At 32.1% G+C, this 27,054-nt stretch overlaps 4 protein-coding genes across 5 annotated transcripts; 2 read left to right on the top strand and 2 right to left on the bottom strand.

Annotated features, from left to right (window-relative positions):
• Positions 1-869: 869 nt before the first annotated feature.
• LOC111304214 (early nodulin-93-like) lies at positions 870-2,171 on the bottom strand. Its single transcript, XM_022900738.2, has 4 exons — positions 2,011-2,171; positions 1,417-1,478; positions 1,235-1,310; positions 870-1,144 (listed from the first exon to the last, which is right to left on the bottom strand). The coding sequence occupies exons 1-4, from the start codon at positions 2,087-2,089 to the stop codon at positions 1,050-1,052; spliced, it is 312 nt and encodes a 103-aa protein (XP_022756473.1). The 5' UTR covers positions 2,090-2,171; the 3' UTR covers positions 870-1,049.
• Positions 2,172-5,520: 3,349 nt separating this feature from the next.
• Positions 5,521-7,125, bottom strand: LOC111304213 (protein kinase PINOID 2-like). The gene is made up of 2 exons (XM_022900737.2): positions 6,538-7,125; positions 5,521-6,431 (listed from the first exon to the last, which is right to left on the bottom strand). The coding sequence occupies exons 1-2, from the start codon at positions 7,104-7,106 to the stop codon at positions 5,582-5,584; spliced, it is 1,419 nt and encodes a 472-aa protein (XP_022756472.2). The 5' UTR covers positions 7,107-7,125; the 3' UTR covers positions 5,521-5,581.
• Positions 7,126-17,694: 10,569 nt separating this feature from the next.
• Positions 17,695-19,594, top strand: LOC111304212 (protein BUNDLE SHEATH DEFECTIVE 2, chloroplastic-like). Of its 2 annotated transcripts, XM_089742495.1 has the most exons (4): positions 17,695-18,110; positions 18,205-18,353; positions 18,451-18,503; positions 19,576-19,594. In XM_089742495.1, the coding sequence occupies exons 1-3, from the start codon at positions 17,985-17,987 to the stop codon at positions 18,491-18,493; spliced, it is 318 nt and encodes a 105-aa protein (XP_089598621.1). In that variant the 5' UTR covers positions 17,695-17,984; the 3' UTR covers positions 18,494-18,503; positions 19,576-19,594. The 2 variants fall into 2 exon arrangements, with proteins under 2 accessions (XP_089598621.1, XP_022756469.2); XM_022900734.2 differs by lacking the exon at positions 19,576-19,594 and having other exon boundaries at positions 17,704-18,110; positions 18,451-18,697.
• A 3,149-nt stretch (positions 19,595-22,743) lies between these two features.
• LOC111303254 (uncharacterized) lies at positions 22,744-25,950 on the top strand. The gene is made up of 2 exons (XM_022899377.2): positions 22,744-22,936; positions 24,763-25,950. Exon 2 carries the CDS (start codon positions 24,825-24,827, stop codon positions 25,851-25,853), a length of 1,029 nt encoding a protein of 342 aa, XP_022755112.2. The 5' UTR covers positions 22,744-22,936; positions 24,763-24,824; the 3' UTR covers positions 25,854-25,950.
• Positions 25,951-27,054: the final 1,104 nt, after the last annotated feature.

Below are 27,054 nucleotides of genomic sequence, written 5' to 3'. Positions count from 1 at the left end.
CAGTCTTCCTCAGAGCTCATTCCAGATGCCTTGGACAGATCACATTCGATCAAAGTCTGAAATACTTTTTGGCTGTTAAATCATCCAAAGCTACTTGGCTCACCCAACAAATCTGGTTGGTGTTTGGTGCTTGATACTTTTCAAATCGCTTTGGTGGACAATTGGTTGGTGACCCTTCCAAGAGATGATAGATATTATGCTTGCAAAAGTTTCACCCCCTTCCTTAGGTGTCTTGTCCTCCATCTCTGGTAATTATCCCATCTTTCAAGATGAGAAAATGACTTGTAGCCCGGCATCTTTCCGACTTGGCACCAATTATTGTACCAAATTACCTAGTGATTGTCAATCCATGTGGTGACACTGTTACATTAAGAACTGAATTAAAGTTCGAATTTCTAAAGGGATTGGATCAAGGTAATGAAATCGTAACCACTACCACTAAATATCTTAATCTACGACGTTAGAAGCCTTGCAAATACACCATATTTTAAAGCCAATTTAAAAGTTTCAGATTATCAATCAGACCAAATGTGGCATAGATTTGAACCCTTTCTGACAAAAGTTTTCTAGGATGTCTAAGATCTTGGTTCTCAATTTCAGCTTCATTGGATTCCATGATTTTTCGCTCATAGTTTAGAGTCTCCTAATTCACATCGATTCTTTGTCAAGAAATCGGTTGCATGTCTTAGGGTTTTATTTTTTTCATAATACATCTGGCTTTCCTGCTTCAATAAAAAATTTAAAGGGCACATCCAAATCCAAGGGGATAATTTGTCACTATCACTCATAAATACATGCACTCCAGAAGTCCAGATTTAAACGATAGATGTAAATGGAAGTGAATTTCTTTGTGCAGAAAGATCTGATCCTTGTAAATGAAAACCCATCTTTATTTATTTATATATAGACGATGGATTACATAGAAGCTGGGACAAATTGGCTTCTTAGAATACAAATTCTCCTTTTCCATCCCTTTTCTTAGCCAAGTGAACAGGAATGATTATGGACTATGGAGTACAACCCGAGTTTAAATCCAGATCAACTCAAACTCATGCCTCCATGTTAGGGGCATGCTTGAAGGAGTTCTTCCGTGCCGTAGCCAAAACAGTCTTGTCTGCAACTATAAAATAAGCAGCTCCACCCACTGTAATCGAATGGAAACTTTATTAACAACAGGAAATTATTACTAAAGGAGATCTTGATATACTGGTAAAAGGATGATAATGATGAAAACCTGAGGAGATTATGAGAGCTTGTGCGGCGTGATTAAGATTGGCTCTTGCCCAAGGCAGCATCCTTACACTAGCCAGCTGCATATGCATGTCAAACGCAAGGGATTGAAATGCTAGATTTAATCGTCTCTAACAAAAGAACGATCCATTACTACAATAATGAAGCTGTCTTTCATATACTTACAGTTGGAATGGCCGTGGCAATGCTAGCAACAATGGCTGCCTTAGCTCCAGCAACTACGCCCTCTGTTGGTGCAAAAGAAGAAACAGATCATCATTTTCAGATATTTTTCGTTTAAATAACAAAAGCAGTAGAATTACTTGATAAGATTAATCAAACCAAATCTAAAGCAATCATTCTCCCTAACCCTCAATTCTTGACTATCAGATGTTCAAAGTGCTATCTCCAATAGTAATTATTTTCTTTGAAACTGAAGCACTCACTTCATAATGTCAAAGAAGGCCCCGGGTCCAAGGATATCAGTGTCCCCAACCTTCAGAGATGGGGTTTTAATTTCTTTCTCTTTTCGCATTAGTTAGTTGAGGATGGCAAATCTCAATAAAATTATTAAGATCCTGTTTACTCACTACTCTACTATTTAAGGAACTCAAGCATGCATGTTATGTCATGATGTTTAACATAAAGAAGTAACGATAAAAGTGCAAGTGGATGAAAATGGAAACGAAAAATATGATAGCCAGGAGAGAACTGAAACTGTGCCTGAAAAGGGTAAAAAAAAAAAAGAGGAAGAAAGATAAAAAGGAAAAGGAAACTTACCACGAGAACAACGCTTTGCCATGGCCAGCTTTTGGTCAAGTGAAGTCAAGGTAACAGGTTGAGCAACATTTTTAGCCATTGTGAAAGAAATATGATATCAAACAAAAGAAATGGCAACAATGAAACAAGTTCGATGGTTTGCCTGAAGAGAATGTGAGAATTGCATGGGTATTTATGACGCAAAATCAGGATGATGCCTCAGGTGTTGGGGGTTTAGAGTTTGATGGTTTCACTTGAATTCTAGCGTCGGGGACACTTGTTTTCAGATTTCTCCTAATCAATGTCGGTTTGGTGACGCCGCTCTCGTCCCTATTTGTCAGTTACTGAAGGACAAAATGTGACTCCTACGGTGCATGTTCTTGTGGTGCAGAGAAAGAATTTCAAAATGAGGCAAAAAAATTAAAAAATGTTTTGCATTTGTTATTGTTAAGGGTACTTTTGGTAGAGGTGAGTTGGACGATATCACGGATAACGAGTTTGATGAGAACTGAATTTACAGTAAGAAAAGCTAAGGAGCGTTGGAATTTAATTTTTTGATATTCAAATTAGCAAAATCTAGAAAATTAGGGTTAAGAAAAAAAAAGATGAATTGTAAAGAGTAACAGATAAAGTTTTAGAGAGAATGTTTAAAATAGTGCACCTAAATATTTTTTATTTTATATATGAGATATAGGATGATGATAATATGTAAATAGATGATAATTGATGAAAAATTTATGTAAAATTAAAAAAAAAATTATATGAATTGAAAGTGAAAAATATTTATTGATCTGAAACAAATTAAATTATTATAAAATGATTTGTTGGTAGAATATTAATAGGGTATTAGACGAATTATCTCCACGGCTGAAAAAATCGAAGTAGGTGAGCAAATACAAGGGGCAAAGAGTATTGATTTAATGAATATGAAAATTACCATTATTGACTATGCAATTAAGCATAATAAGTACCCTACTGCTAATTTATAGAGCCGCTTAGCCCCAAAATTCCCACAAATATTAATTTAAAGAAGGATAAATTAATAATTATAAGATTTTTGTTATTAATAATGATAAAAATATTTTTTTTCTTCTTGACAAATATCTTCTTCATTGAACAAATTCAACATTTTTTTTGTAATTTTTGCCCCATTTTGACAATCTCTCTTTTGTCTTGTTAGTTATTTAGTTATGCCCTCTCACCTAGAACTTAATCCGGAGGAGAATTTAAAGATGGAAATTCGTGCCACGCATCCGACGGACTGGATTAAATAGAAAGCATGGATCGCGTCGCACCACAATAGTTCTGATTGTACAAGTCGCCTTAAAACCACATTCGATAAAGCTACCCATGGGCCATGGGCATTAAGATTGGTTCAACTCGTATCACTTATACACGGAAATCCCTAATAACTGCTTTTATAATTTATTAGTTGAAGTTATGTTTTCTTTTGAAAGTCTCTTTTCTCTTCAAAGAGGTTGCAGATTCACAAAACCATGGGTAACCATTTAGTTTCAGGTTGATTTTTGGGAATATTGGCTTTCATGCACCTGCCTGCCTTGACCATCAGTGGACGCGTGTCCTGGAAAAAGGGCTGGAATTCAGGGGTTGCTGACCCTGGTGGGCTGCTACAGACATTTATAGTAACATGTAAAAATATCAAATATTTGATGGGTTTCTCTTGATAGTTCATGGTTTCTGGTTGAGTAAATATGCCACTGCCTGCCTGCTGCTGGGTTTGACTGTATTGGATTCATTATACATCTGACAAACATTTTAAGGTTGACAGTAACTTTCAATTTCCAAATAAACGAAAACATATGTACTGATCAAAACAAGTTGAGTTGGGTTTTTGTCAAGTTCTTTGCCCATGACTTGCCTGAATGATCTTAGCATTAGCCCATCCATCAAGCCTAACAAAATTTTATTCAAGCTCACAACCAAATTTTGTTTGGGATTCTGGAGTTCTTCTGAATTTGTGCGGTATCAGTCAGTCCATTATTTTATTGATGCCTTGCTTGATTACTAGGATCCTGTAACTTAAACATGTGATGTCTAACCAGATTAGTGAAACTTTTAGGCAATCCTGTATTGGATGTTACCCACAGGAAAAAGGGCAAGCAAGATTTTCAAGTGTTTTCTAAAGCAAAGTTTCAGTTCTTAAATAAAGTAATAAAGCAAACTTTTCTATATGTTTAAGCTGGTGATAAAAACATATTTCTCTCAAAAGTCAAAAGTTCTAACCCAAATCATCAGATTCCATTTCACTAAAAAAACTTTGACTTATCCTTAATCCATCCCAGTGACATGATCCAGAAAATAAGTGTCAGATCTAACTTATAATATTAATGTATTTATTTATAATTTTTTATATATCTAAAAAATCGAACCTATAAAAAAAATCAAAACACACTTCAACATGATAATTTTGTCACTTCAAACAAATGTGACAAGTGTTTAATAGATTTCATATCCATCTTCGATGAATATGTACTAGCGTATACTTAAAAAAATGAAGAACTGGAACAACAAAACCCATGCCACTAGCATCTAACAATATTTGAGACAAAGCTGGTAGTAATTTTTATAAATTATGATTATTATTATTAATTAATTAATTAATGGGATGTAAAACCAATAAAGAAAAAGAAAGAGAAATGGTGAATAATGAATTAAGTCTACTTTTTATATCAACAAAGATAGTCAAATAATCACTCTTCTCAATATAATTAGAGTTTGATTAGTATATAAACGAGTTTATATTCATGGTATAATTCTTTAAATTTTTTTTTTATTACGATTTTATTATTCAACCACATTCTAATAATCAAGTAAGTGATCCACATATGATCTAATCTATTTTTTTTTATATGTTATCATTTTTATAACAATTTTTAGAGGAATATTTGGTACAATATTAATAAAATTTTTAATTTTACAAATGAAATTAATATAATAATCCATATTTTTTTAAAATATATTTTAAAAGATATATGTTAACTTATTAATTTTACTTTTAAAATTAAAAATTATATTAATAATATATTTGATAATTTTTTTAATCTTATTTTATTATACTTCCGAAACTCACGCTGCCATAACCTTCAATGCATTTTTAATTTACTTTTATTATTGCTTTTGATTGGGAGGAAAAGGGAGAAAGCACGAAAACATGATTGATTATTTGTATTGTTTTTTTTTTTAATTTTTTTAATTGCCTTTGATCGGTGAAAGGACATGTGAATGCGTGACCATGAAAGTGCTTGTGAAAAAATAAAAAGCGCGGTCGAATTGATACAAAAAGTTACAAAGAAAAGCTTCATTTTAATTTTAATTTTTATTTTCACCATCATTGACAAAGAGTCATTATTGTCACCACATGAAATTCATAGACTTCTCATGGGAATCACATTGGAACAATTATGGGATCAATTGAGATGAAAAAAAAAAAAAACCATAAAACTAAATTAAGTTAATCATTTCAAAGCATAGAAAATTAGAGGCTTACAATAATTAATGTCTAAAAATTTTTCTCATTTGCTTGCTTTGGTGTCATGCATGATTTGGCCTATTTTTATTTACATTTTTAGAGTTAGAAGTAGTCAAAATGACGAGGGATTTGATAAGGGGCATCTCTTTCCTCTTTGCTTAGCTTTGGTAAGTGAGCTTTCCTAATCTTGTAAAGATCGCTAGGGACTTCAGGTGGCCTGACTGATCGAATCAGAGCCCAATTCACTCCCTTGAAGAATTCATGCCTCTTAATTTCAACAGAACCCTTCAAACTTCCAATTCTCTTCTTGGGATTCTTCATTAGGAGCTTGCTGATAAGATCTTCAACTTTAACCATCTCTTCCAACTCTTTGCTGCTATTAACACTGAATCCTGGGAAGGTTAAGGGCTGTCTAAGGATGTTAATCAATGTTTTCTCATTGTTTTCGCCTTTGAATGGTGTTCTCCCATACAACATTTCATACAAAAACACCCCTAAAGTCCACCAATCTACAGCACTTCCATGGCCTTGTCCTGAGATTACTTCTGGGGCTAAGTACTCGTGGGTTCCAACAAAGGACTTGGATTTAGCATTGATTGGTTCGGCCACCAATTCTGGATCAAACTTTTGGCAATCAGCTTGCTCTGTGATTGTTGTGATAGTAGCAGTTTTCTTTTTCCCGTTGGACGATGAGAAACATGAGAGCACTGGTTGCATGGGTGTGGCACATGAGGGAGTCAAACAGTTCTTGTCGTACTTTTTAGTATCTTCCAAGTTGGGTTTCGGCCTTAACAGCTTTGGAACAACGTCACATTTGAAGGAAAGATCAAAATCTGAAAGCATAATATGCCCATCTTCTCTAACCAAGACATTCTCTGGTTTCAGGTCCCTGTAAACAATGCCCATCATGTGCAGATACTCTAATGCTAAAAGTGTCTCAGCAGCGTAAAACCTGTATTAGTTTTTAATTACCTTGAGTCACTGAACCATTCTTTGAATAAACAAAACGTCTGACTAAAAATAATTAGATAAAAGCTAATAGAGTCTATGGAACTTACTTGGCAGATGAAATGCTGAAGCGCATTTCTGGTTGGCGTTGCCTAGCAGCGTACAAGTCACCACCGGGACAATACTCCATGACCAAGCAAGAGTAATGAGAAGCATCAAACTCTGCATACAAAGTTGGCAGAAATGGATGATCAAGCATGCCCAGAATATCTTTTTCCATGTCGGCCCTCTGCAACTTCTTCCTTATAGCAAGCGCTTCTCTATCCACGACTTTCATGGCGTAAAAACACTGAGGCAACCCAACTACAGGGTTCCTTATCTGGCAAAGATAAACATTCCCTATGTCACCGCTTCCTAACCTACGCAGAAGCCGAAAATGGTCAAGCCCAACTTGACCTATGGCTCTCCTTAGTCGCTTCATGGCTTCCCACGCGGCCTGGTTGGCCTTGTGTGGCTTGTGAGAGCTGTAGAGAGAAGTTTCAACAGAACAAAGAGAAACCGAGCTCCGACGGCTGCCGAAGCTTAGGTTGCTCATCCAGCTTCGGCTAGAATCAGGCATGGTTATCGACGAGGAGCTGCTGTCATAGTCGGATTCATCTCTGGTTATGGCTACTGCCATTGTTGTTGTTGGAGCATGTAACAGTTATACGAGAAGTTTCTGAGGGTTCTCTCTTTTGCTGCTTTCTCAGGCTTTTATATATATATATATATAAAAGTTTGTGGGTTTGAGCACATGAAATTTGTAATGCATGATCGAAGAAAGTTTCAAAATGCTGCCTTTTTCTCTAAAATGGGGCTTTGAATTTGACTAATATATAAAGTGTCTATTTTTATGTGGTCCTCTAAATGACACTACTGTTACCGATTATCACAATATTGCCATTTTCTTTTTTTTTTTCATAAATTTTTTTTATCAAATTAAAATAATTCACATTCAAAAAGTCTATCGCGCATGAGATTTTTTTATTAAAATACAAAAAAATTCCTATATTTATATAGTGATCATCAATGATTCAAATAACGGTCGGATAGCGGTGTTACGATCGCGTCATTATCCGTCACCGCTATTGAAAAAAAAACAAGAGAGAATTTGAATCTCGTATATAGCGGATGAATCACGGTCGTGAATTACGATATAACGGTGAATAGCGACAATAACGGTCTGCTATTGCCCGCTATTACCACTATTGCCGTTATTCCTATTTTCATTCAAAAATTCAAAAAAAAAAAATCATTTGATTTTGTTTAAAAACTTAAAATAAAAACAACAAGAAAGAAAATAAACATCAATTTACAAATTCAAAAAAAAAAAATCCCACAAAACTTAAATTTTTAAAAAAATCAATTCTCTCAAGTTCAATTTTAATCAAAATCAAGTATATGTAATTTAAAGTAAACAATTAATTTAACACTCAAATTATCTTTTTTTTTTATTTTTAAATTTGTCATGATTTTGTGTGTTTGATATTAGATTGGGCTATGTTACATTGATAGAAAGAGGCAAGAGTTGCTGGGACTTAAAATAAGAGATAAGAGATGAGAGTAAAACTTGAGGTTTGCAGAAGCAAGCAGATAGCACACACCAAATAAAAAGAGAATTGAGAGATGGGGATGAGGATGAAGGTTTGGAGAAAAAAAATTATTGAATGCAAGGTGAAGGGATAAGAAGTTGTGTGAGTCTATGCAATTTAGTCAAGAGACAAAAAAAGTAGACTGAAGATTATTATTGTTGAAAATCGATCATAACATGGAGGCTGTCAAGTTTGATTTACTGTAAGTTCATAAAAAGCAATTCTTTTGACTCATAAATAATAATACTTTTACTTAATTTATGAATACATAATCACTTATTATTTGATTTATGCATAATATAGTTCGGTAATAATTTGATGAGTACGGTAATTAAATAATTAAATATATTATTCGTTATGATTATTTATTTTTCACATATTTATTTATTTTTTTTATTTTTTAATTATCATAAAAATAATTTTTTAAAAATGAATATTTTACTATAAATATTTTTTTTAAAATAAATAAAACACATGATATGATATAAATTATTTTAAAAATTATAAAATAAGAGGTTTTATGATTAATAATTAAAATTATTATATTTTATAATAAGTTGAACAAAATTAAAAAAAATTTACGATCGCAATAACTGTAATAATCACGAAAGTCTTCGTTATATTCATAATCGTGATAAACGTAATGCGACCGAAAATATGATCATTATCGTAATTTAAGTCCATGGTGATCACTAAAAATTAATATAACATTTTCAAGATACGCTTTTTTTTTTTTTTTTTCATTTCAAGTTACGTTCCCCAGCAACCAAACCTCTTCATAGTCAAACTAATCTAGTCAAATTTCTGATGACAAAATCCACCAAAACGACAGCTTTCCATATCAAAACCACATTATTGGGCCAAATGTGAAATTCATCTCTCCCTTCCTTCCTTTCTGTTTGGTAGTTAACCTCCTTATTCTTAACCATGAAAAATGAAAAGATAAATAAAAAAGAAACGGAGCATTTGGTAATTTTCAGCGTGAAAGCTGTGGAAAAGCAGGGAGGGTGCACGAAGGACCCGCGCCCCAAATTCATTTTCGCCCCACTTTATTTTTCATGTTTTGTCTTTCAATTGTTTTTTATTTATTTTGAAATCTTTATTGACGACAACTTAATATAATAATAATTTATACAATCATTCATTTCAATAAAAGTAGACATAGGTAGGTTTCAATAAAATTTATTACCTTTTGTCCTTATATTTTTATCCTTTTTTTATGAACACAAAATTTTATCTCTTATTTTTTTAAAAAATTTAAAGCGTGTAAATTTATTGATAATTATAATAACTGTTTTGTAATTAAAAATATAAATTTAACAATATCAAAATATCAAAATAATACGATTTAAAATTTTAATAATAATTTGATATAAATTTAATAAAATTAAAAATATATATTTTATATTTTTATATTAACACGAATTATAATATAATTTTTATATAAAATATGATATAAATATATCAATTTTAATATTTTTATAATATAAATACATGAATCTCTCTTTAATCCTCACTAGTCGTATAAAAAAAATTATAAGAACTTCGTAAAAAAAGTTTTGTATTTCTCATGTTCCCCATTTTCAAGCTCTACATCAGACAATGTAACTCATCCAATCACTTTTGGGTCACATTCCCATTCCAATATGATCCATCTTTTTTGGCTTTGTAACTTACAATAGTTTTAATTAAATTTTGTATCATAGAATTCCAAGATAAACTTAATGGAACATTGGAAAGCAAAGGCAAGAAATTAAAAAAAAAAAAAAAAAAAAGATGTAGTTTTGATGGAATTGGGGCACACCTGGGGAAAATCATAATAAAATCTTCATCCCCATTTTAGTGGGATTTGGATAATTGAAAACTATATGATTTTGAAACTTTTTATCTTTTGAATTAGAAAAACAATAATAATAAAACGTTGTAGTACTATATATTTTTTTTCCCTTTCATTCCTTTCAGTGCTCCACCTTTTTTCTGCAAAATTTTATCATTTCACTTTCGGTTGCAATTTCAGGCAGCAGACCCAGCAAAAATTGCAGCATTGCAGAGTGGCAAATGTACAGGAAGACTCAAAGCCCCATACATTCTTCCCCCATCCAACCACCCTATTCCACCAAGCTTTTATATTTTGGAGTTTTCTTTTGGTACAAAACAAAGTATCACATTAAAACATGCCAAAATTCCAGATTTTTAACAGGCTCTTCACATGCTTCGTTACCGTTTCTAATGTTTATGTCAATTCATTGTCATGATGAGTTCAGCTTATTACTCTAGCAACTGATAGTTAATAAAAATGAAGCAATCATTTTGTAGCTCTCATTTTCTTCAATGGCTTTTATTGTCATGATGGATTTCCTTTGGTTTTTTTATCAATAACAATAATAAGATAAAAGAAATTGGCCCTTCTTCAAATACTTTCCTCCAACCCTAATGATGAATGATCAAAATCTTAAAATGATATGAAAACATGATGACCATGTTCTACCAAATTTCTAAATAGTAAATCTGATAGAACTTTCATGCAAAAAGATCCCAGAGATCACAATCCACAATAGTTTCAAATTGATTTCAGTGATGAATTCATATCATTTTAATGAACTCCAGACCTTCAGAGTCCTTAGTTGCAATTGTATATCAGAATCTAGAGCTTATCTTAAAGATGCAACTGTTTTCATACTCATATTAATGATCATAAACACATTATGTTCTACATGTGAATTTCCAGATGACTATTTTTATGACTTTGCCTGTCTACCGCCAAATTCACCTAAAATAGAGCTATGACTAACATGTCATTCATTAAATTGCAATTCCAGGCAGGTAAATATGTTAGGTATGCAAAATTTTTTTTGCTTTTGTCAACAATCAAACAGAGAATGTGACTGAAAAGGACAAGATGGAATGAGAAAAACGCCAAATCAACATTTAGACTGCAGGCTTTCCACCCTTCCATTTCTATAACATGTAAAATAAACTGAGCAAAAGATGGCCAGCCTGACAACTCCACAACACAATGTGTAAATTCAATGGTTATTTAAGAAACATTCACAGCATCAATTTCAGTGAAAGCAGACCAAATTCAAGACAGATATGGAAGCATACACTGAGGTATTGCTTCTGATCTTTTTTTTTTCTCTTATTTAAATGGAGATTTTGTTGAGATATGTCATCATGGGCAGCTCCAACCCTTGGGGTCCAACACATTTCATTTGTTTTTATTCTGTATTGGTTTAAATGTACTTATTTTCTTTCTTTTTTTTCCTCTTTGACATAGTTTTGAATGCTTTTAATTTGCAAAGATATCATATTTTAATTGTTCGACCTTCAAAGATCTTGTCTTTTAATGGTAAAACCATTTATCATTGATGAATGCTTAAGATCAGGATCTGATAACCTGAAAGACTCATCTAAATAATGTATAAGACCATATCAAATTTATTTAGATGAATTATTTATAACAATTTAAAGAGTATAAGATCATAACAGAAGTCAAACACTGATTTAAAAAGAGGAGAGAGAGCAGGAAGGCAAAGATTGAGAAAGGTAGGAAATTTCAAGAGAAATACTATCGTACTATCTAGCTACAATTGCAATAATTTCTTTGTAATGATGCATGCTTTGAAACAAGTAATTCAATTAACTTGTCAAGGTTCTAGTTTTTCTTTTCTTTAATCCTGAGTCTAAGTTCCAAGTCTCCAACTAACTTCAGCCAACAGATTGTATAGTTGGTTGGAACAGTAGAAAATGAAGGAAAAAATTGCTCACCAAGTTATCTCCATGACAAATAGAAAGAAAGCAGTAGTTGAAATTGAAGGAAAATCCAAGTGTTCCTATTTCTTCATATAAAAATTGAGCTCAGTATATATTTTTCTCCCATCCATGAGGCAATTAAAGTTCTCTAACAGAGCAATTGATTGTAGCTAAAGAATAATTTACCCATATTTTTCCATTCAAATACAAGTTTCAAGATTAAATGCATCCTTCAATCTTACAAAATACGTGATTTGTTGATAAAATAATGGACCCTTAATTTCCACAACCGTTCAAATACTGACAACCTTGATTATATAAAAAACAAAAAACCTAGTCTGCTAATCTTTAGTTTCTTACATCTGTACTGATTTTTCTGTTTCTTATGCGTGATGCCCACAATTCTTCAGGCCCATCCTAGAAGAGTGTGAATGGAGAAACACAAATAGCCTAGCAAGCTCTGGGCTTGCCCATTTGAATGAACCGTCTTATATGCTGGTTTTGAACCCCATGAACATCATAATTGTAATTTCAATGAACTGTTTGTTATACAGGTTAACCGGGGGCATAATCTGCTGGAATTCAGGATTTGTATTTGTTTCTTCAAATTCATAACGAAACTATTTCATGGTCAAGAAGCTATAAAAGAATCAGGTCAAATTCAGACATGATTTGCAAAGATGCATAGAAGCCAGAAACTATAAAGATTAATTAATAATTCACCATTCTATGTTTCCCTATTATCAGAAACAAAAAGGATTTAGTAACTAAAGATTAAAAACACTCAAAGCTCCATCGCGCCAACTGACATCAATCTCATGACCTGCGTGGAGTTTCATCTTCTTGATCATAGCTGAGATTCCTGTGAGAAAACAGCCATAACCAGCGCTCCTCAGGCTCACCCCGAAACAATTACCAGTTTTGCCATCGATCGCCACAATTTCCACAGACCCTTCAGCTTTATCAAGGATGTCAATCTGTTGTGATGTCAAATGTGGTTTAATGATCGCGTCAACATCGTTCTTCTGCAAATATAATCGTCTTGTACGAATTTCATTTTCAGAAACAGATTTCCTGAAGGAGGCTTCCACAATATTACTACCACAACTTGAATTAGCTGGTGATGCTTCCATGTTATCTCAAGGGTTTTACTTACGCAATTGAGAAAAAAAAAAAAATTCAGAATAGCTTTGTTTGTCACTATGTTCATTATACATAGTAGCAAAAGGGTGTTAATTTGTCATAATGTTTATTTATGTTAATGTAATATTTTGTAATATAATAAAATCATATAATCAAACATAATATTAGAGATTATGATATTACGATGAATATAATATTTACGATTACCATATAATTACAATATCTATATGATTTTTTTAATTTATAAGAGTTTTCTATACATAAATAGAACAATTATAATATAATATTTTATCAAGGTAATGTATAAAGAATTTTTTTTTTTTTACTAATAATAAAATTTTAAAATATAAATATTTTGATTAAAATAACAAAAAATTTCTAAACTTTATCGACTTATTTACATAAATCTTTATATTTTTATTACACCCAATTAAGTTTATGAATTTTAAATTACATTTAAACAAATTTTTATTTTTAATTTACATTTAAATAAGTCAATTAAAGAAATTTTATGGTTTATGTAACAGACTTTTTTTGCTTCTTATATATTTTTAAATAAAATTTCAAATATCCAAAAAAAAAATTCAATGCTCATATACTCTAGCTTTCAAATAATAGCACGATTAGTTTACTTTTCTTTAAAAAAAAAAAAAAAAAGACTATAATTAGTTTTCTTGTTTATTTTTAATAGAGTGTTGAAACGCTGCGGTTTGAAAGATGAAAACAGACAAAAAAGGTAGTTTTCAGTTTTCACTTTAAAATCTTTGAAAAATTCGCGGCAAAACTTAATGGGTGTTATGCACTGAATGCGTTCGAAGAAAATCCTGTAAGAAATTAAATCACTAGAAATGTTAAAATGAAATGATTCCAAAGCCATTTCGCCATTCAGCAAAGGCGCTGCTATAATTTTAAGAGGATTTCTGACTCTTATTCTTGCTGCTACAGTTGCCGTTGGTGCATTTTGCTCTGTAGCTGAAAAGAAACGGGTCGCTCTGTAGCTGAAAAGAAACGGGTATCTGCCAAGACCTCTTTTCTTGTTTTCTTTTATTTTTTTTCTGGTGTTGTTGAGAGTGAAAATTTTCCATTTTGCACTCTGGGTTTTGTAGAAAAAGCTTGCCCTGGCTTGTGGTGTTTGTAATGGGAAATGAAGAGTTAGCGTGCGTTGATAGAGTTCGATTGCAATCATTATACTAGGAAAACATGAGACCGTCTAATCCAACATATGAAATCTGTGATATGAAAGGAATTGTTGAAAATGCTTGAAATAGCAACAATAATCAATCCTAGTTATATGTATATATAGAGCTTTTTTCTTCAGTCGAGTAAAATAAAATTTTTATTCTCTGTACTTTTAATCTAATTTCTCTAAATCGGATACTTAATGCCTCTTCATTTATTTTTCAATCCCCATCGCAAACGAACTCCCAATGTTCCCCTCCTCCTAAAGTATTTTCTGTGCAATCAACTAAAACTCTCTTTTGATCTGGTTCCAAAATAAACTGACAATAAACCCCAAAATAAGGCATATGTTGATCAGGAATTGACTGTACAGGAAGATATGCATGGCCCTCACTTTTCTCCCTTCAACCCTTCACTCTTAAACCAGAAGGTGAGCTGTAAAGTTTTTTTTTTTTTTTTCTTTTATAGAAAGAGAGTAGCTGGGGAGGATAGAGACAAAGGAATTTTCAGAGCCATGGTGGCCATGCAAAAATACCACTGCTCCTTAACTATCCCAAAAATAAAGCCTAATATTCATGCTTACTTCCTGACCCAGGTGGGATATCGACAAGCATGACTGTGGTGCAAGGCCAGAGTGCAAACCAAGACAAATAATGGAAATCAAGCATTAAATTTCTTCAACGAGACCAAAGGAAACTTTTCGACGGAGAGTCTTCTGACCCTTGACTGATTTTCGGATTGATTGGTTCTGATCTTTTGGGATGGTGGAGAATTGCCTGATAATTAAATGGATAAATTGATTCATTGAGATAAAAGGGAAGATTGGAAACATATCAAAAACTAAAGAAAGAAAGAAAAACAAGGCTGAGGATCATGTATGGATTGGTGTTCGTGTTGATCTCCAGCACCTGCTTCAAAGAAAACTGAATTAGAAATCAATTTTGCTTCAAATGAATAAAAGGCTTCAACTATCCACAAAAAATGGGAAGTTATGCTTATTTAACTTTCATCCTCCTGCTTACTCCTTTTGACAGTGCTATCAATGTCCATATCTACTACTCCATGCTATCCATGTTTCCTTTTGCCCATCATCATCTCTCTGCTCCTTGTATGGTCCAACTACCCAACATTTTCTATTTTGTTCTTTGTTGTTGCCTCCTGAGTCCCACCACATACCTCTCTTTTTCCTAATATTATTGTAGTGTTTAACCTGTCATCCATCCCATGTATCATCCTTGTATGTTCGTTTACTGTTAGATTATCATTAGCATTTCTAGAAGTTTGGTAGGCGTGTAAACCGATCGTGATCTCAGAACTAGAAACCCCTTGGTGACTTTTTACTATTTCGGTTACTTTAATGATTTGGAAAAAAAATGACATGGAATAAAATATCCCATTAAAGGAAATAAGATTAGACGTACCTTATTAGGGAATAAAGATTTTATTTTACACTGGTGCAGGAAAACACACTGTATATGTATGTTTTTTTTTTTTCCAAAAATCAACGAAATAGTTTTGGATATCAAGAAAGATGCAGATGGATACTACACCTAAGTCTCAATCTCATAACTAAGTCACAATCTCATTGAATGAGGTTGCATCACTTTGGTCGATGGACCAACTAAAAAATCTTGCTAAATTTGTAGCAGATGAATTTAATGGGTGTATTGATTTTTCTGCGTTCTCAATTTCAGATAGCAATCCAGAATACAAGTTAGGGGTGTTCAAATCCACATTGTCTTCAATTCGTCTGGTTATTTTATGCCAACATGGAATCACTAAACTTGGAAGTAGCAATACCAGCACTGCCTGCATTGGAGACTTGCTGTTTAGATTCTTCAAAATGTTCCCCTTTTTTTACCACAAGTTGAAGAAACATATCTACTGAAAATTGAAGAATCATATCTAATGCAAGTATCAATGATGGAAAAGAAAGAACAAGTTCATGGTACATGATGATTTAAATTCTTGGCTTGCCCATTTCTATAAATCGTTTGTATATTTGCTGGTTTTGAACCCAATGAAAACATCAGAATTGTAATTTCAATGAACTGTTTGTCATACAGGTTAACAGAGGGCGTAATCTTCAGGAATTCAGGATTTGTTTCTTGAAAAACAGAATTAGCTGAGATGCATGGAAACCAGAAACTATAAATATTATTAGTTATTCATCTTTTATTAAATATATTTTTTTGTTGGAGAATATAATTCATCACTCTATTTTTCCCTCATATCAGAAACAAAAAAGATTTAGTAACTAAAGGCAAAAAATATGCAAAGCTCCATCTCGCCAACTAACATAAATCTCATGACCAGCTTGGAGTTTCATCTTCTTAATCATAGCTGAGATTCCAGTGAGAGAATAGCCATAACCAGCGCTCCTCAGGCACACCCCGAAGCAATTACCAGTTTTGACGTCGGCCGCCACAACTTCCACGGACCCTTCAGCTGTATTAAGGATGTCAATCTGTTGTGGTGTCAAATTTGGTTTGATGATCGTGTCAACGTCGTTCTTCTGCAAATACAATCGCCTATTACGAACTTCACTTTCAGAAACTAATTTCTTGAAATAGGCTTCCACAATGTTACTACCACAACTTGAATTAGCAGGTGATGCTTCCATGTTATCTCAAGGGTTTTACTTAAGCAATTGAGAACCAAAAAAAAAGATTGATTCGAATATGTTGTTTTCGTCGTATGTTCATTATATATAGTAGCAAAAGGGTGTTAATTTTTCATTAATATTCAATGCTTCAATGTTTATTTTTGTTAACATAATATTTCGTAAGATTATGCAGTTATGTAGTCAAATATAATATTAAAAATTATGATACTGTAATTAAAATAATATTTAAGATTATAATATACTTTATTTTAGATGTTAGTTCGGAAATATGATTTTTTCATTACTATATTCATTATATATAGTAGCAAAAGATTATTAATTTTTCATTAATATTCATGAATGTTTGAATGTTTATTTATGTTAATGTAATATTATATAATTATGTAATCAAATATAATATTAAAGATGATCATACTATAATTAAAATAATATTTAAAATTACCATATAATTACAATATTATATGTGATCTTTTTCTTAATTAATGAGGGTTTTTTTTTTACGTAAATAAGATACCTCGTATAATATTTTATCAAGCTAACGAATAAAGAAATTTTTTTCTTTTTAACAATTATTATTTATTTTATAAATAAATATTGTTTAAGCAGGTTGCACGAGTTTGCTTGGAGCTGCCAAGTATCATGGTTTATGTAGCAGGTTTGTATATGCTTCTTTTGGATTTTTAAATAAAATTTTCAATTATCCAAAATAAACAAATTTTAAAACTGAAATAAAAAATATAATTAAAAATTTTAATTAAAAAAATTTATCAAATAAGATGATTTCTCTTTAATTAATAACAAGATTTGCTTTTATGCCCAACAATTACTAACAATTTTTTTTTCTTTTTTTTTTTAACAAAGGCAGAATATATTACCTATTAAAAATCTTTAAAAATTTTTTTTTAACATTGATGAAATTTTACATCTTCACGTAAACCCTAATCCTAAACTCTAAATTATAATTACTTTACTAGTTTACTTTTAACAGAGTGTTGAACGCTGCGGTTTGAAAGATGAAAACGGACAAAAAGTTTGTTTTCACTTGAAATTCTTTGAACAATTACGAAACAATGAACGAGTGAAAATTTCCTGTACTTAGTTGTCGAGATAACGAGATAGATGCACTCTCTCATCACTTGGCTGCAACACTTGACGGGTCTTATGCACTGAATGCGTTCGAAGAAAATCCTGCAAGAAATTAAATCACTATAAAGGTTAAAATAAAATGATCCCAAAGCCATTTGGCGTATTGGGCAAAGGCGCTGTTATAATTTTTGGAGGATTTCTGACTCTCAATCTTGCTGCTACTGTTGCCGTTGGTGCGTTTCGCTTGGTGGCTGAAAAGAAACGGGTATCTGCCAAGACCTTCTCTTTTCTTGTTTTCTTATATTTTTCTGGTGTTGTTAAGAGTGAAAATTTTCCATTTTGCTCTCTGGGTTTTGTAGAAAAAGCTTGCCTTGCCTTGTGGCGTTTGTAATGGGAAAGGATTTTACATATGTAAGCTGTGCAATGGAAATGCTACAATTCAGTGGTCACCTTTGTATGATCCAATTCATATTAACCCCTGTGTTTGCCCTACTTGTGATGGTAACAGGTTTGTCTTCTTTTTTTTTTGCTTTCCCATTCAAAATTTTCTTCTCGGATACGCTTTTCTGTTTATGTTGATGGTTTCTCCCATGGGATTATTACAGGGTGCAGCGCTGCCTAAACTGTCTAGGAAAAGGTTACAGCTGACTATTGACTTGTAAGAGTTTCAACTCTGGTTACTTTGTGTTTCAGTGTTCCATTATAAGCGATTTGTTTTGTGCTATGAATTGGAACCTTATTCCTGCTACTGGATAATCTATGTACACTGTTACACTATTTTCATGACATGGTTACATACTGCCTAGTAGTTGGCTTTTTCAATTAAATGATAGTAAATAATTATCTTCCGGCAACTGTTTCAAATTTTGGGCGCTTAAATGTGGATCAAATTGTAATTCAGGACATAAATGATGTGGCTAGGTTTATTTAATTGAAACCACATAAGTTATTGATGAAGTACACTTTATATATATGGTGGCTGCATAACTAACGGAGCAAAATCCAGAATTGTTGGCACATGGGACGAGCATCATCCGAATTAGTCTTTTTAGTTTGGGAAGAAAGGATGTGGAGTGGGTTAGGTTTGTGTTCGAGCTCGTTTTGTTATTAGCTGGGGGGAAAAATTGGGAATCAATGAGCCCAAACATTTGTTGTTATGTGTCTTTAATTTCTTACCTAAAGGTCCCAGAAGGTTTCTCTGTTTTGTTTCTTTATTTGAAATCCTCTAGTCCTTTCGATGGAAAGAACTCCGCTAGTCCTTGTCCTAACCTTTTACTTAGTGTTTTCATTGCAATTTCTTGTCCACCAACTGACTTTGCCTTGTTGTAGACCCTAGTCATTCACACTATACTAAAGCAGATGCTATATATGCAAACATGAAGATATCAAACCATAAGTGAGAAAAGGCTTCATGAATCATGAAATTTTAAAACACCTTCAATTTCAAGTATCATTGTGATCTGAAGATAAACTGCAATAATAGCAGACCTTCTTGTTAGACGTTTGGCAATCAAAAAATCAAGAAGCCATCTTACAGTGTAATTAAGTGTATGAAATCTTTATAACAATTCTCTTTTAGATTGGCTATCATCTATCATTTGTGTTAACTGATGAAAAGAAGTGAATTTAGGCATTGAATCCTTCTAGTTCTTTTCATTTCTTCATGGATGATAGATATTCATAAATCCGATTTACTGCTTACCGCTTTTTGTGATTTTGTCATAAGCAAGATCAATGAAATGAACTGCTGCTACCTGATGTAGCTGTTAAACTAAAAGCTAGAAATTCCAACAGAATTACAACTTCAGCAAGCTGCTGTCATGACCCTTATTTTTAAGGTGCTTCTATTCTTTCACTGCATCTGCTTTAGATGTTTGCTAAGTTGATGTGATTTACAACACAATTGAATTAGCAAATCCTATTTTCAGATAGGAAAAGTGGGTAAGTGCTGGGAACTCCAAAATTTTTCCAAGAAATTTCTAAATCACTTTCTTGATCGCATAAGTTGTAATTCCATCAATAGCTCCTTCAAATGGAGTATTTCCCTTGATGAATTTGTTGTAAGAAGAATATCATTCTATATTCAGGAAGCAATCTATATAGAATTTATTAATGGAGCTTAGGAGATTTCTGCCAGTATATGATGACAAGAAAAGTAGCAATCTCTTCTCAAATTGGATTCTCAAGAGTAAAGAAATTACACATGTCAGTTGGCATAGATGCAACTTGACCAGTCTATTGTACTCTCCCTGCATGTGCCATCTCTTCGGCTCAGATAATTGTTCATGAAATGAAACAAAGTGCTGGAAGGTACAAAGCTGGGCATTGCTGTTTCAAAGGCAACAAGAAAGAAGGTCAGTGTTCATGGGATCAATTTCAGCATGGAATCGCTTTCCAATCAAAGAAATTAGTGGTGGGGAGGCCTCTGATTCACGTACCACGATCTCTATCCTATATCCCACAAACAGCCAAATCATTCAGTCACATTATCCCATTGACATGTTTCAAAGGCAATGAAAAAGTTAAATTCCTTTTTGTTGTTTTCAGATGAAATCTAAGTGGTCCACGTAAAATGGGGATAAATCAAAATCGAGAATTTCAGAATCTAACAAAGGGGAAGTTTAGGATATTGCGACGCTTTGATGTAACATGTCAATCTTAAAGTGAGCATTTAATGACTTCATTCCAAATTTCCGAGTCACAAATTTCTCCAAAATCTCTCAAAATCCTAACAACATTAAGACACCTGAGATTGGCGTAAATTCCACCAACCTAATCGCGTTCGTATATAGAGCAAGTTAAGTATGATATTCAATAAGGACAATGGCAAACTTTCAGATTAACATCACATGTTTGTGGATTTGCAATCCTCATATTATATTTCCAGTTGCTGATCAAAAATCTTTCTCATACCTGCCATCTAAGGTATAGCATCAACTGAAGTTTGTGTTATGCAGCAAGTACATGCATTCGGCTTTCTCTAAACTACTTCTTGTCTGATTTAAAGCACTATTGATCAGCGAAACAGGTCAACAATTGCCATGGATGCTGCTTTGGCTCATAGCTTCCTTGTTAAAATGAGGGATCCTCGGCTACCTGTGTGCATGGTAGCTAGAGTTCTTTCATTTGTGTAACTGTTATTTGCTAGGCTTTAAGCAGTTAACATGTCAGTTTCTTTTTTTTTTTTTTCTAACAAAAAAAACCAGCATAGGGAAAATTGAGGTAGGTAATTTCCAAGCGTTGAAGATGAAACTTTGCCTTCAATCCAGCTTCTTACAAAATTTTGATTGTTTTTTGGTACAGTTCCTTTTTGCTCTATCATATTCGTATATAGGTTGATATTCTTTTCATTCGCCTAAAAAAACTACTTTTTGTCTCATTTTTTTATCTATTTTTTTCAAGATATCTCAAAATTATATCATATTTATTTATTATCTAAAATTTTTATTTTTTATATTTTAAAATTATAATTTATAATTTTTTTATTTTCAGCGTTAAAAATTATAAAATTTTAATACTCAATACATTAAAATTAATTTTTTTAAATTTTGTAAAACTTAATATATAATAAATATTTTAAGACGAAAAAAAATATACATATATATATGTTTTAAAATGTTATTAGCGACATTTTCCTCGTAATTCAAAATCAGAAGTTGCCAAATCCTTTCGTTTCTATGGAAGAAAAGAAAAAATATTAAGTCGGCAAAATTCTTACGCAACTTGCAAACGCAGCCGCTAGCGAGTGAACAACTGTACCCAAATTAGCCCTGACATCCAGCTTACCCAAAGACATATAAAATAGAATTAAATTTTTCATTTTTTATTATATAAAAATAAATTTATAATTTTATTTTGAAGTAAATAATCATTAATTTTAAAAATTATATAAAAAATTCAATTGATTAATTTTCAAAAAATTATATTTGCATTACACCATAATGTGATAAATGAAATAAATATTATTGAATAATGTAACATAAATAAACACGTGATATTAAAAAATAACATTTTAAGATAAAAAATTAACTTGTGAAACTCGTATTATAGTATTTCATTTCTCACATTATTTATACAATACCAACTGTTTCATATAAAGAAATTTAATTTTTAATTAAATTAATTGAACTTTTTATGTAAATATTTATTATAAAATAAAAATTATAAATTTATTTTTGTATAAAAAATATTAAAAATTTAATTTCATCTTGTACTAAATATCGAGATCGTATTTTGGTAGGTATTAAACCCAAAAACTACTCAAAATTTGAACTGAATAATGCCTAGGGACGGCAATCAAGTCCGTCCCCGACGGGTTTCGGCCCAACCCGACCCTATAGGGTCGGATTTTTTTTTTTTTGAATTTCAAGTTTCGGGTTGGAGTCGGATCGGGTAAATTTAGGTAATAGTCGAGGTCGGGTCGGATTCAGGTATGCCTAAAATCCGATCCTACCCGACCCGATATTATTAAAAAATTATTTTTTAATTAATTAATTAATTATATATATTTATATAATAATATTTTTAAATATTTATATTTAAAAAATAATATTTTATTAATTTCGAATCAAATCGAATACGATTTATATATTATCGGATCGAAATCGAATATTAAAATAATTCAAATCGAATCGAAATCGAGTTTGATGAGCATAAAATCGGGTCGGGTTCGGAGCGAGCAAAACCCACCCCGAACCCGACTCGATGCCATCCCTAATAATGCCCTTCGACAAACGCCAAGACCGCACGTGCTGATAAGTCCTCTTCCGTCCAATCCAAAACGGCGCCGACTTAAAAATAATCCCATCCAAATTTCGAAAAATAAAAAATTAGCCAACCGAAGTTGTCCACGTCAGCATCTCCCTATATACGAGTGAGGCCCCTATTTTTTCTCTTTCGAGCTCAAACAAAAAGGGAAACTCTGAGAGACTTTCTCTTTCTCTCCTCACATTTCCTTTCCTCTTTCAAATCCCTAATTACCAAATTAAAAACCTGTAAAATTGGATTTAGTTTAAAGGATATTAGCCTCCGAATCAAACGGAAGTCAGTCACTGTGTTTGTTCTATTGACGAATCGAAGTTGAAGTTGCTGGTAATATCCTAATTCAAAAAATCTCTTGATTATCGTTTCTTTTCGCGTTTCGAAGGGTCTGATTTTGCACGGATCTAATTGACTTCAATCATGTTTTTCCTGGATCGGGTTCTTAAGAGTTTCTGATTCGATTCCATTCGTTTTCGCTTATTTATTTCATTTGGAAAGACTTTTTTTAGGGAGGGCGTGGAGGCTGGGGATTTTGAGCTTAATATTTTTCTTGTATCAGAAATTAATTTAATCTGTTAATTTTTGGAACCGAAAGACATTTTATTCCTTAGTTTATTACTGCCTTCGATATCGTTGTCTCTTTTTTTTTTTGTGTATTTCGATTTCCCTCACCTCTTCAATTTAAGTTTTTGCATATTGGATTAACTTGGTGCTGGGAAGAGAGTTGAATTGAAGAGCTTATTCTACGAAATGTGAAGTTAAGCGTTTCAATGTCCAGTGCTATTATTGTTAGGGATACTTGAGAGATGTTCTTATCGTTTACTTTCAGTGTTGAGAATTGATAAATTCTACATGTCGGGTTAATCTTGTTTGACCGAAAATAAATATAGATATGTGGGAATGGTATAATAGTGGATGCTTTCAGCTTTCGGGTTGATGTCATCACTATCTTTTTTTATGGATATTTGATCTTGTTCTAGTTGTTTGTAAGAAGTAAGCTTTTATGCAAAGAGAAGAAATTGTGTGTGATTGGAATCTGATATAATAGTGTGACTCAAAGAAGCAAACGGACGGAAAGCAATGTTGAGTTTTAGAGTTATAATTTCAAAAGAGAACTATTTGCTGGATTCGAATGAGGCCTGGTGAATATGGAATAAGAGGTTGCAACATGTCTCAATTTAGATTAAGATATGGTGGCATGTGATGCTGTGAAAAGTGGATTTGGGGTTTTTTTTTCTTTTTTCTTTTTTTTTTGGGGGGGGGGGGGGGGTTGGGTGTTTGCATTTGAATTCAAGTGGTTTAGATTGTAGGTATTTTGAGTTGTTTAAATCTTGTAGGAGTTTTTCTTTAACCAACCCAACTATTTTGTTAAGTTCGACTTCTGGGAAATTCTCCATGGTTAAGGAGTTTTTCTGGAATTATATGGAAGACTAATATTGGTACTGGTTTATCATTACCACGAGAAGAATAATATTGATGTTGGGGAGAAAATTAGAATATGTTCCGCATAATCCTCCAGTGAAGTGTTGCTTGTAAAATATATGCCATTGATTGGATGCAGTCACGCAGATGACGGCTTTACCTTGGCCTGTCAGCAATGCCACGGTCTTGACTCTGGGTAGCTTCATTCTGTTGCTTAAGTTGCTTGCAGGCAATGATGATTTTCATCTTTGTTATAGGTTCCAGTTCTTACAATATCAGCCTTGTAAGGATGATGCCATGGGAGAGATAAATGTTCTAAAAACTGATTTTGAACTAATTCCTAAATTGCCTGGAATTACAATGGAGTCTTGAAATCAACTAACAACATTACTTCTCTTTTATAGAGCCATTGAATGTCAATTACTTGGCTCATAGAATCTGTTTTTTGTGACTTCTATCTTCTATTGCTAGAGCTTATCCAATGTTATGCAAATTCATTTTTAAATATACAATATCTTCCCATTTATTATTATTATATTTTTACCCTTGAGCATCTATGCCATAATTGTGAAGTTTAGTTTTTTCCATTTTCATACATTGTATCTGTACTTTTGGCTTCTGTTTTTTCTTTTATTTTACTTGTAAGCCTTGGTTCATTTCATTTTCTGCTGAATCTTATGCTTTGATTGTAAAAGCTAATGTTGATGTTATGTTTTGTTCTTTCAATCATTCAGTTTCTGCCTTCTTGAAAGGTCCAGTCATTTAGCATCAGTGTTAGTAAATTAGAGATTTCAACATGCCAAAGGAGAGAAGAGATCGTTCCTTGTCTTTTGATAGGTGTAGGAGATCTCCCTTCTCATGTAGCTCCAGCTGTAGTCGCCGATCTTCACCAAAACTCCCTTCAGAAACTGGGGAAAGTCTAAAGGAATGGGAAGACGCCAGGTGCCCTGTCTGTATGGAGCATCCTCACAATGCAGTTCTCCTCATATGTTCTTCCCATAAGAAGGGGTGCCGTCCATACATGTGCGATACAAGTTATCGCCACTCTAACTGTTTTGATCAGTTTTGTAAGTCATCTACAGATACCTCAGCAACAACACCACAAGATTCTCAGCAAGAAGTAGCACAACTTGTAACAACAAACTTATCACCAACTGTGACTGCAACTTCAGAATCAACTGTCACTGATTTGCAGGTAGAAAGAACCGAGGAAGGGCCCTCCAACCAATCTGATGTTTCATGTGAGAATCAGGGGCTGTCAAAACTAGTGTGCCCTCTGTGTCGTGGTGAGATAAAAGATTGGGTTGTTGTAGAGCCTGCTCGTTGTTTCATGAATGCGAAATCTAGAAGCTGTTCCTCTGAAACGTGTGATTTTGCTGGTGCCTATAAAGACCTAAGGAAACATGCAAGACTTGAGCACCCTTCACTGCGCCCATCAGAGGCTGACCCTGAGCGACAGCGAAATTGGAGGAGGTTAGAGCGTCAGAGAGACCTTGGGGACTTGCTCAGCACACTGCAATCTTCAATTGAGGAGGAGAGGGCTGATGACAGCATTTTGCCAAGTGATGATAGAAGTTGGCTCACCGTCTTTTTTCTTATTCGAGTGTTTCGGCCAGGGTCTAGTCCTAGGAGCAGCAGCTGGGCTGGCGCCTCAAGGGCGAGAGCTCAATTGAGTATTAGGCGGAGATCTACCAGACTTTGGGGGGAAAGCTATGATGGGGAAGCTGGATATACCAGAGATGAGGACAATGAGTCTTCAGACAGTGGATCATTTCCTTGGAGGCGCCGTTTGAGGAGACGGACGACTCCTGACAATCAACCATGAATTGTATCTTTAATGTGCTTTGTTTGTTGTTTGCATGTGAAATTTTCAATTCTAAGTGTTACCCTTATTAATATAAATCTTGTAATTGTTTGCTTAATTTCTTATATTTGTTTTAAAGTTACATTCATAATCAAATATTGTATTCTTATAATTAAATATTACATCTTTTTATAATTAATTAATAAATTATAATTTAATTAAATAATCAAATTTAAACATATATTCATAATCAAATATTATATTTCTATAATTAATTATTATATCATTAAATATTTAATTAATAAATTATTATTTAACTAAGGGATCGTTTGTTTTTATTTCTATTTTCTGTTTTGAAACATGTTTAGTAAGTTATTTTTGTTTTTTGTTTTTGTAAATAATTTGGGAAAATTTTTGAAATTGTTGAAAACCAAGAAATGATATTTTTAGTTTTTTGAAAATATTTAGCACTGTTATCATACGGACATTATTAATAAAAATTACAATTAAACAATTACAGAAATGTTACAATTATTATATTAATATTATATTATATAAATATTATATTAATAAATATTATTATATTTATCATATAAATAATATATTATATATTTAATATAATATTATTATAATATATTAATAACTAATAATTTATATATTATTAATAATATATTGTTTATTAATATATTATTGATATAATATATTCTATTAATAATACATTATATTAACAAATAATATATTATATTAATAATATGTTGGTTAATATAATATATTAAATTTATTAATAATATAATATATAATATGATATTTATTTATTAATATAACATTTATTAATATAATATTTATAAATAATATATTAATAAATTTTATTATATTAATATTATTATATTATTAATAACAAATAAAGTCTAAAAAATTTAATTATTTTCTCTTACATTTTTTTGTTTTCAAATTTCTAAAATAAAAACATTTGTGTAAACATATTATAAAATTCATTAAATTAAAAAAAAAAACCAAAAATAAAACAAAACAAAATTTTCAAAAATATAAAATATAAAATATAAAACACATAATAATACCAAACAACTCCTAAATAATTAATTTATACACATAATCAGTTTTGAAATTAGAATTTTAATATTCTAAAAAACAATAATTTTATCACTAAGTTAAGAACCGTTGACGCTTATAAGAGAAGTTTTTTTCATGATGTTGTGGTTGG

This window comes from Durio zibethinus, chromosome 13 (genome assembly GCF_047325235.1).
Source record: "Durio zibethinus cultivar Kanyao isolate XHJ-2024 chromosome 13, ASM4732523v1, whole genome shotgun sequence".
Classification (NCBI taxonomy): domain Eukaryota; kingdom Viridiplantae; phylum Streptophyta; class Magnoliopsida; order Malvales; family Malvaceae; genus Durio; species Durio zibethinus.
This window is presented reverse-complemented; position numbering and strand designations above follow the sequence as displayed.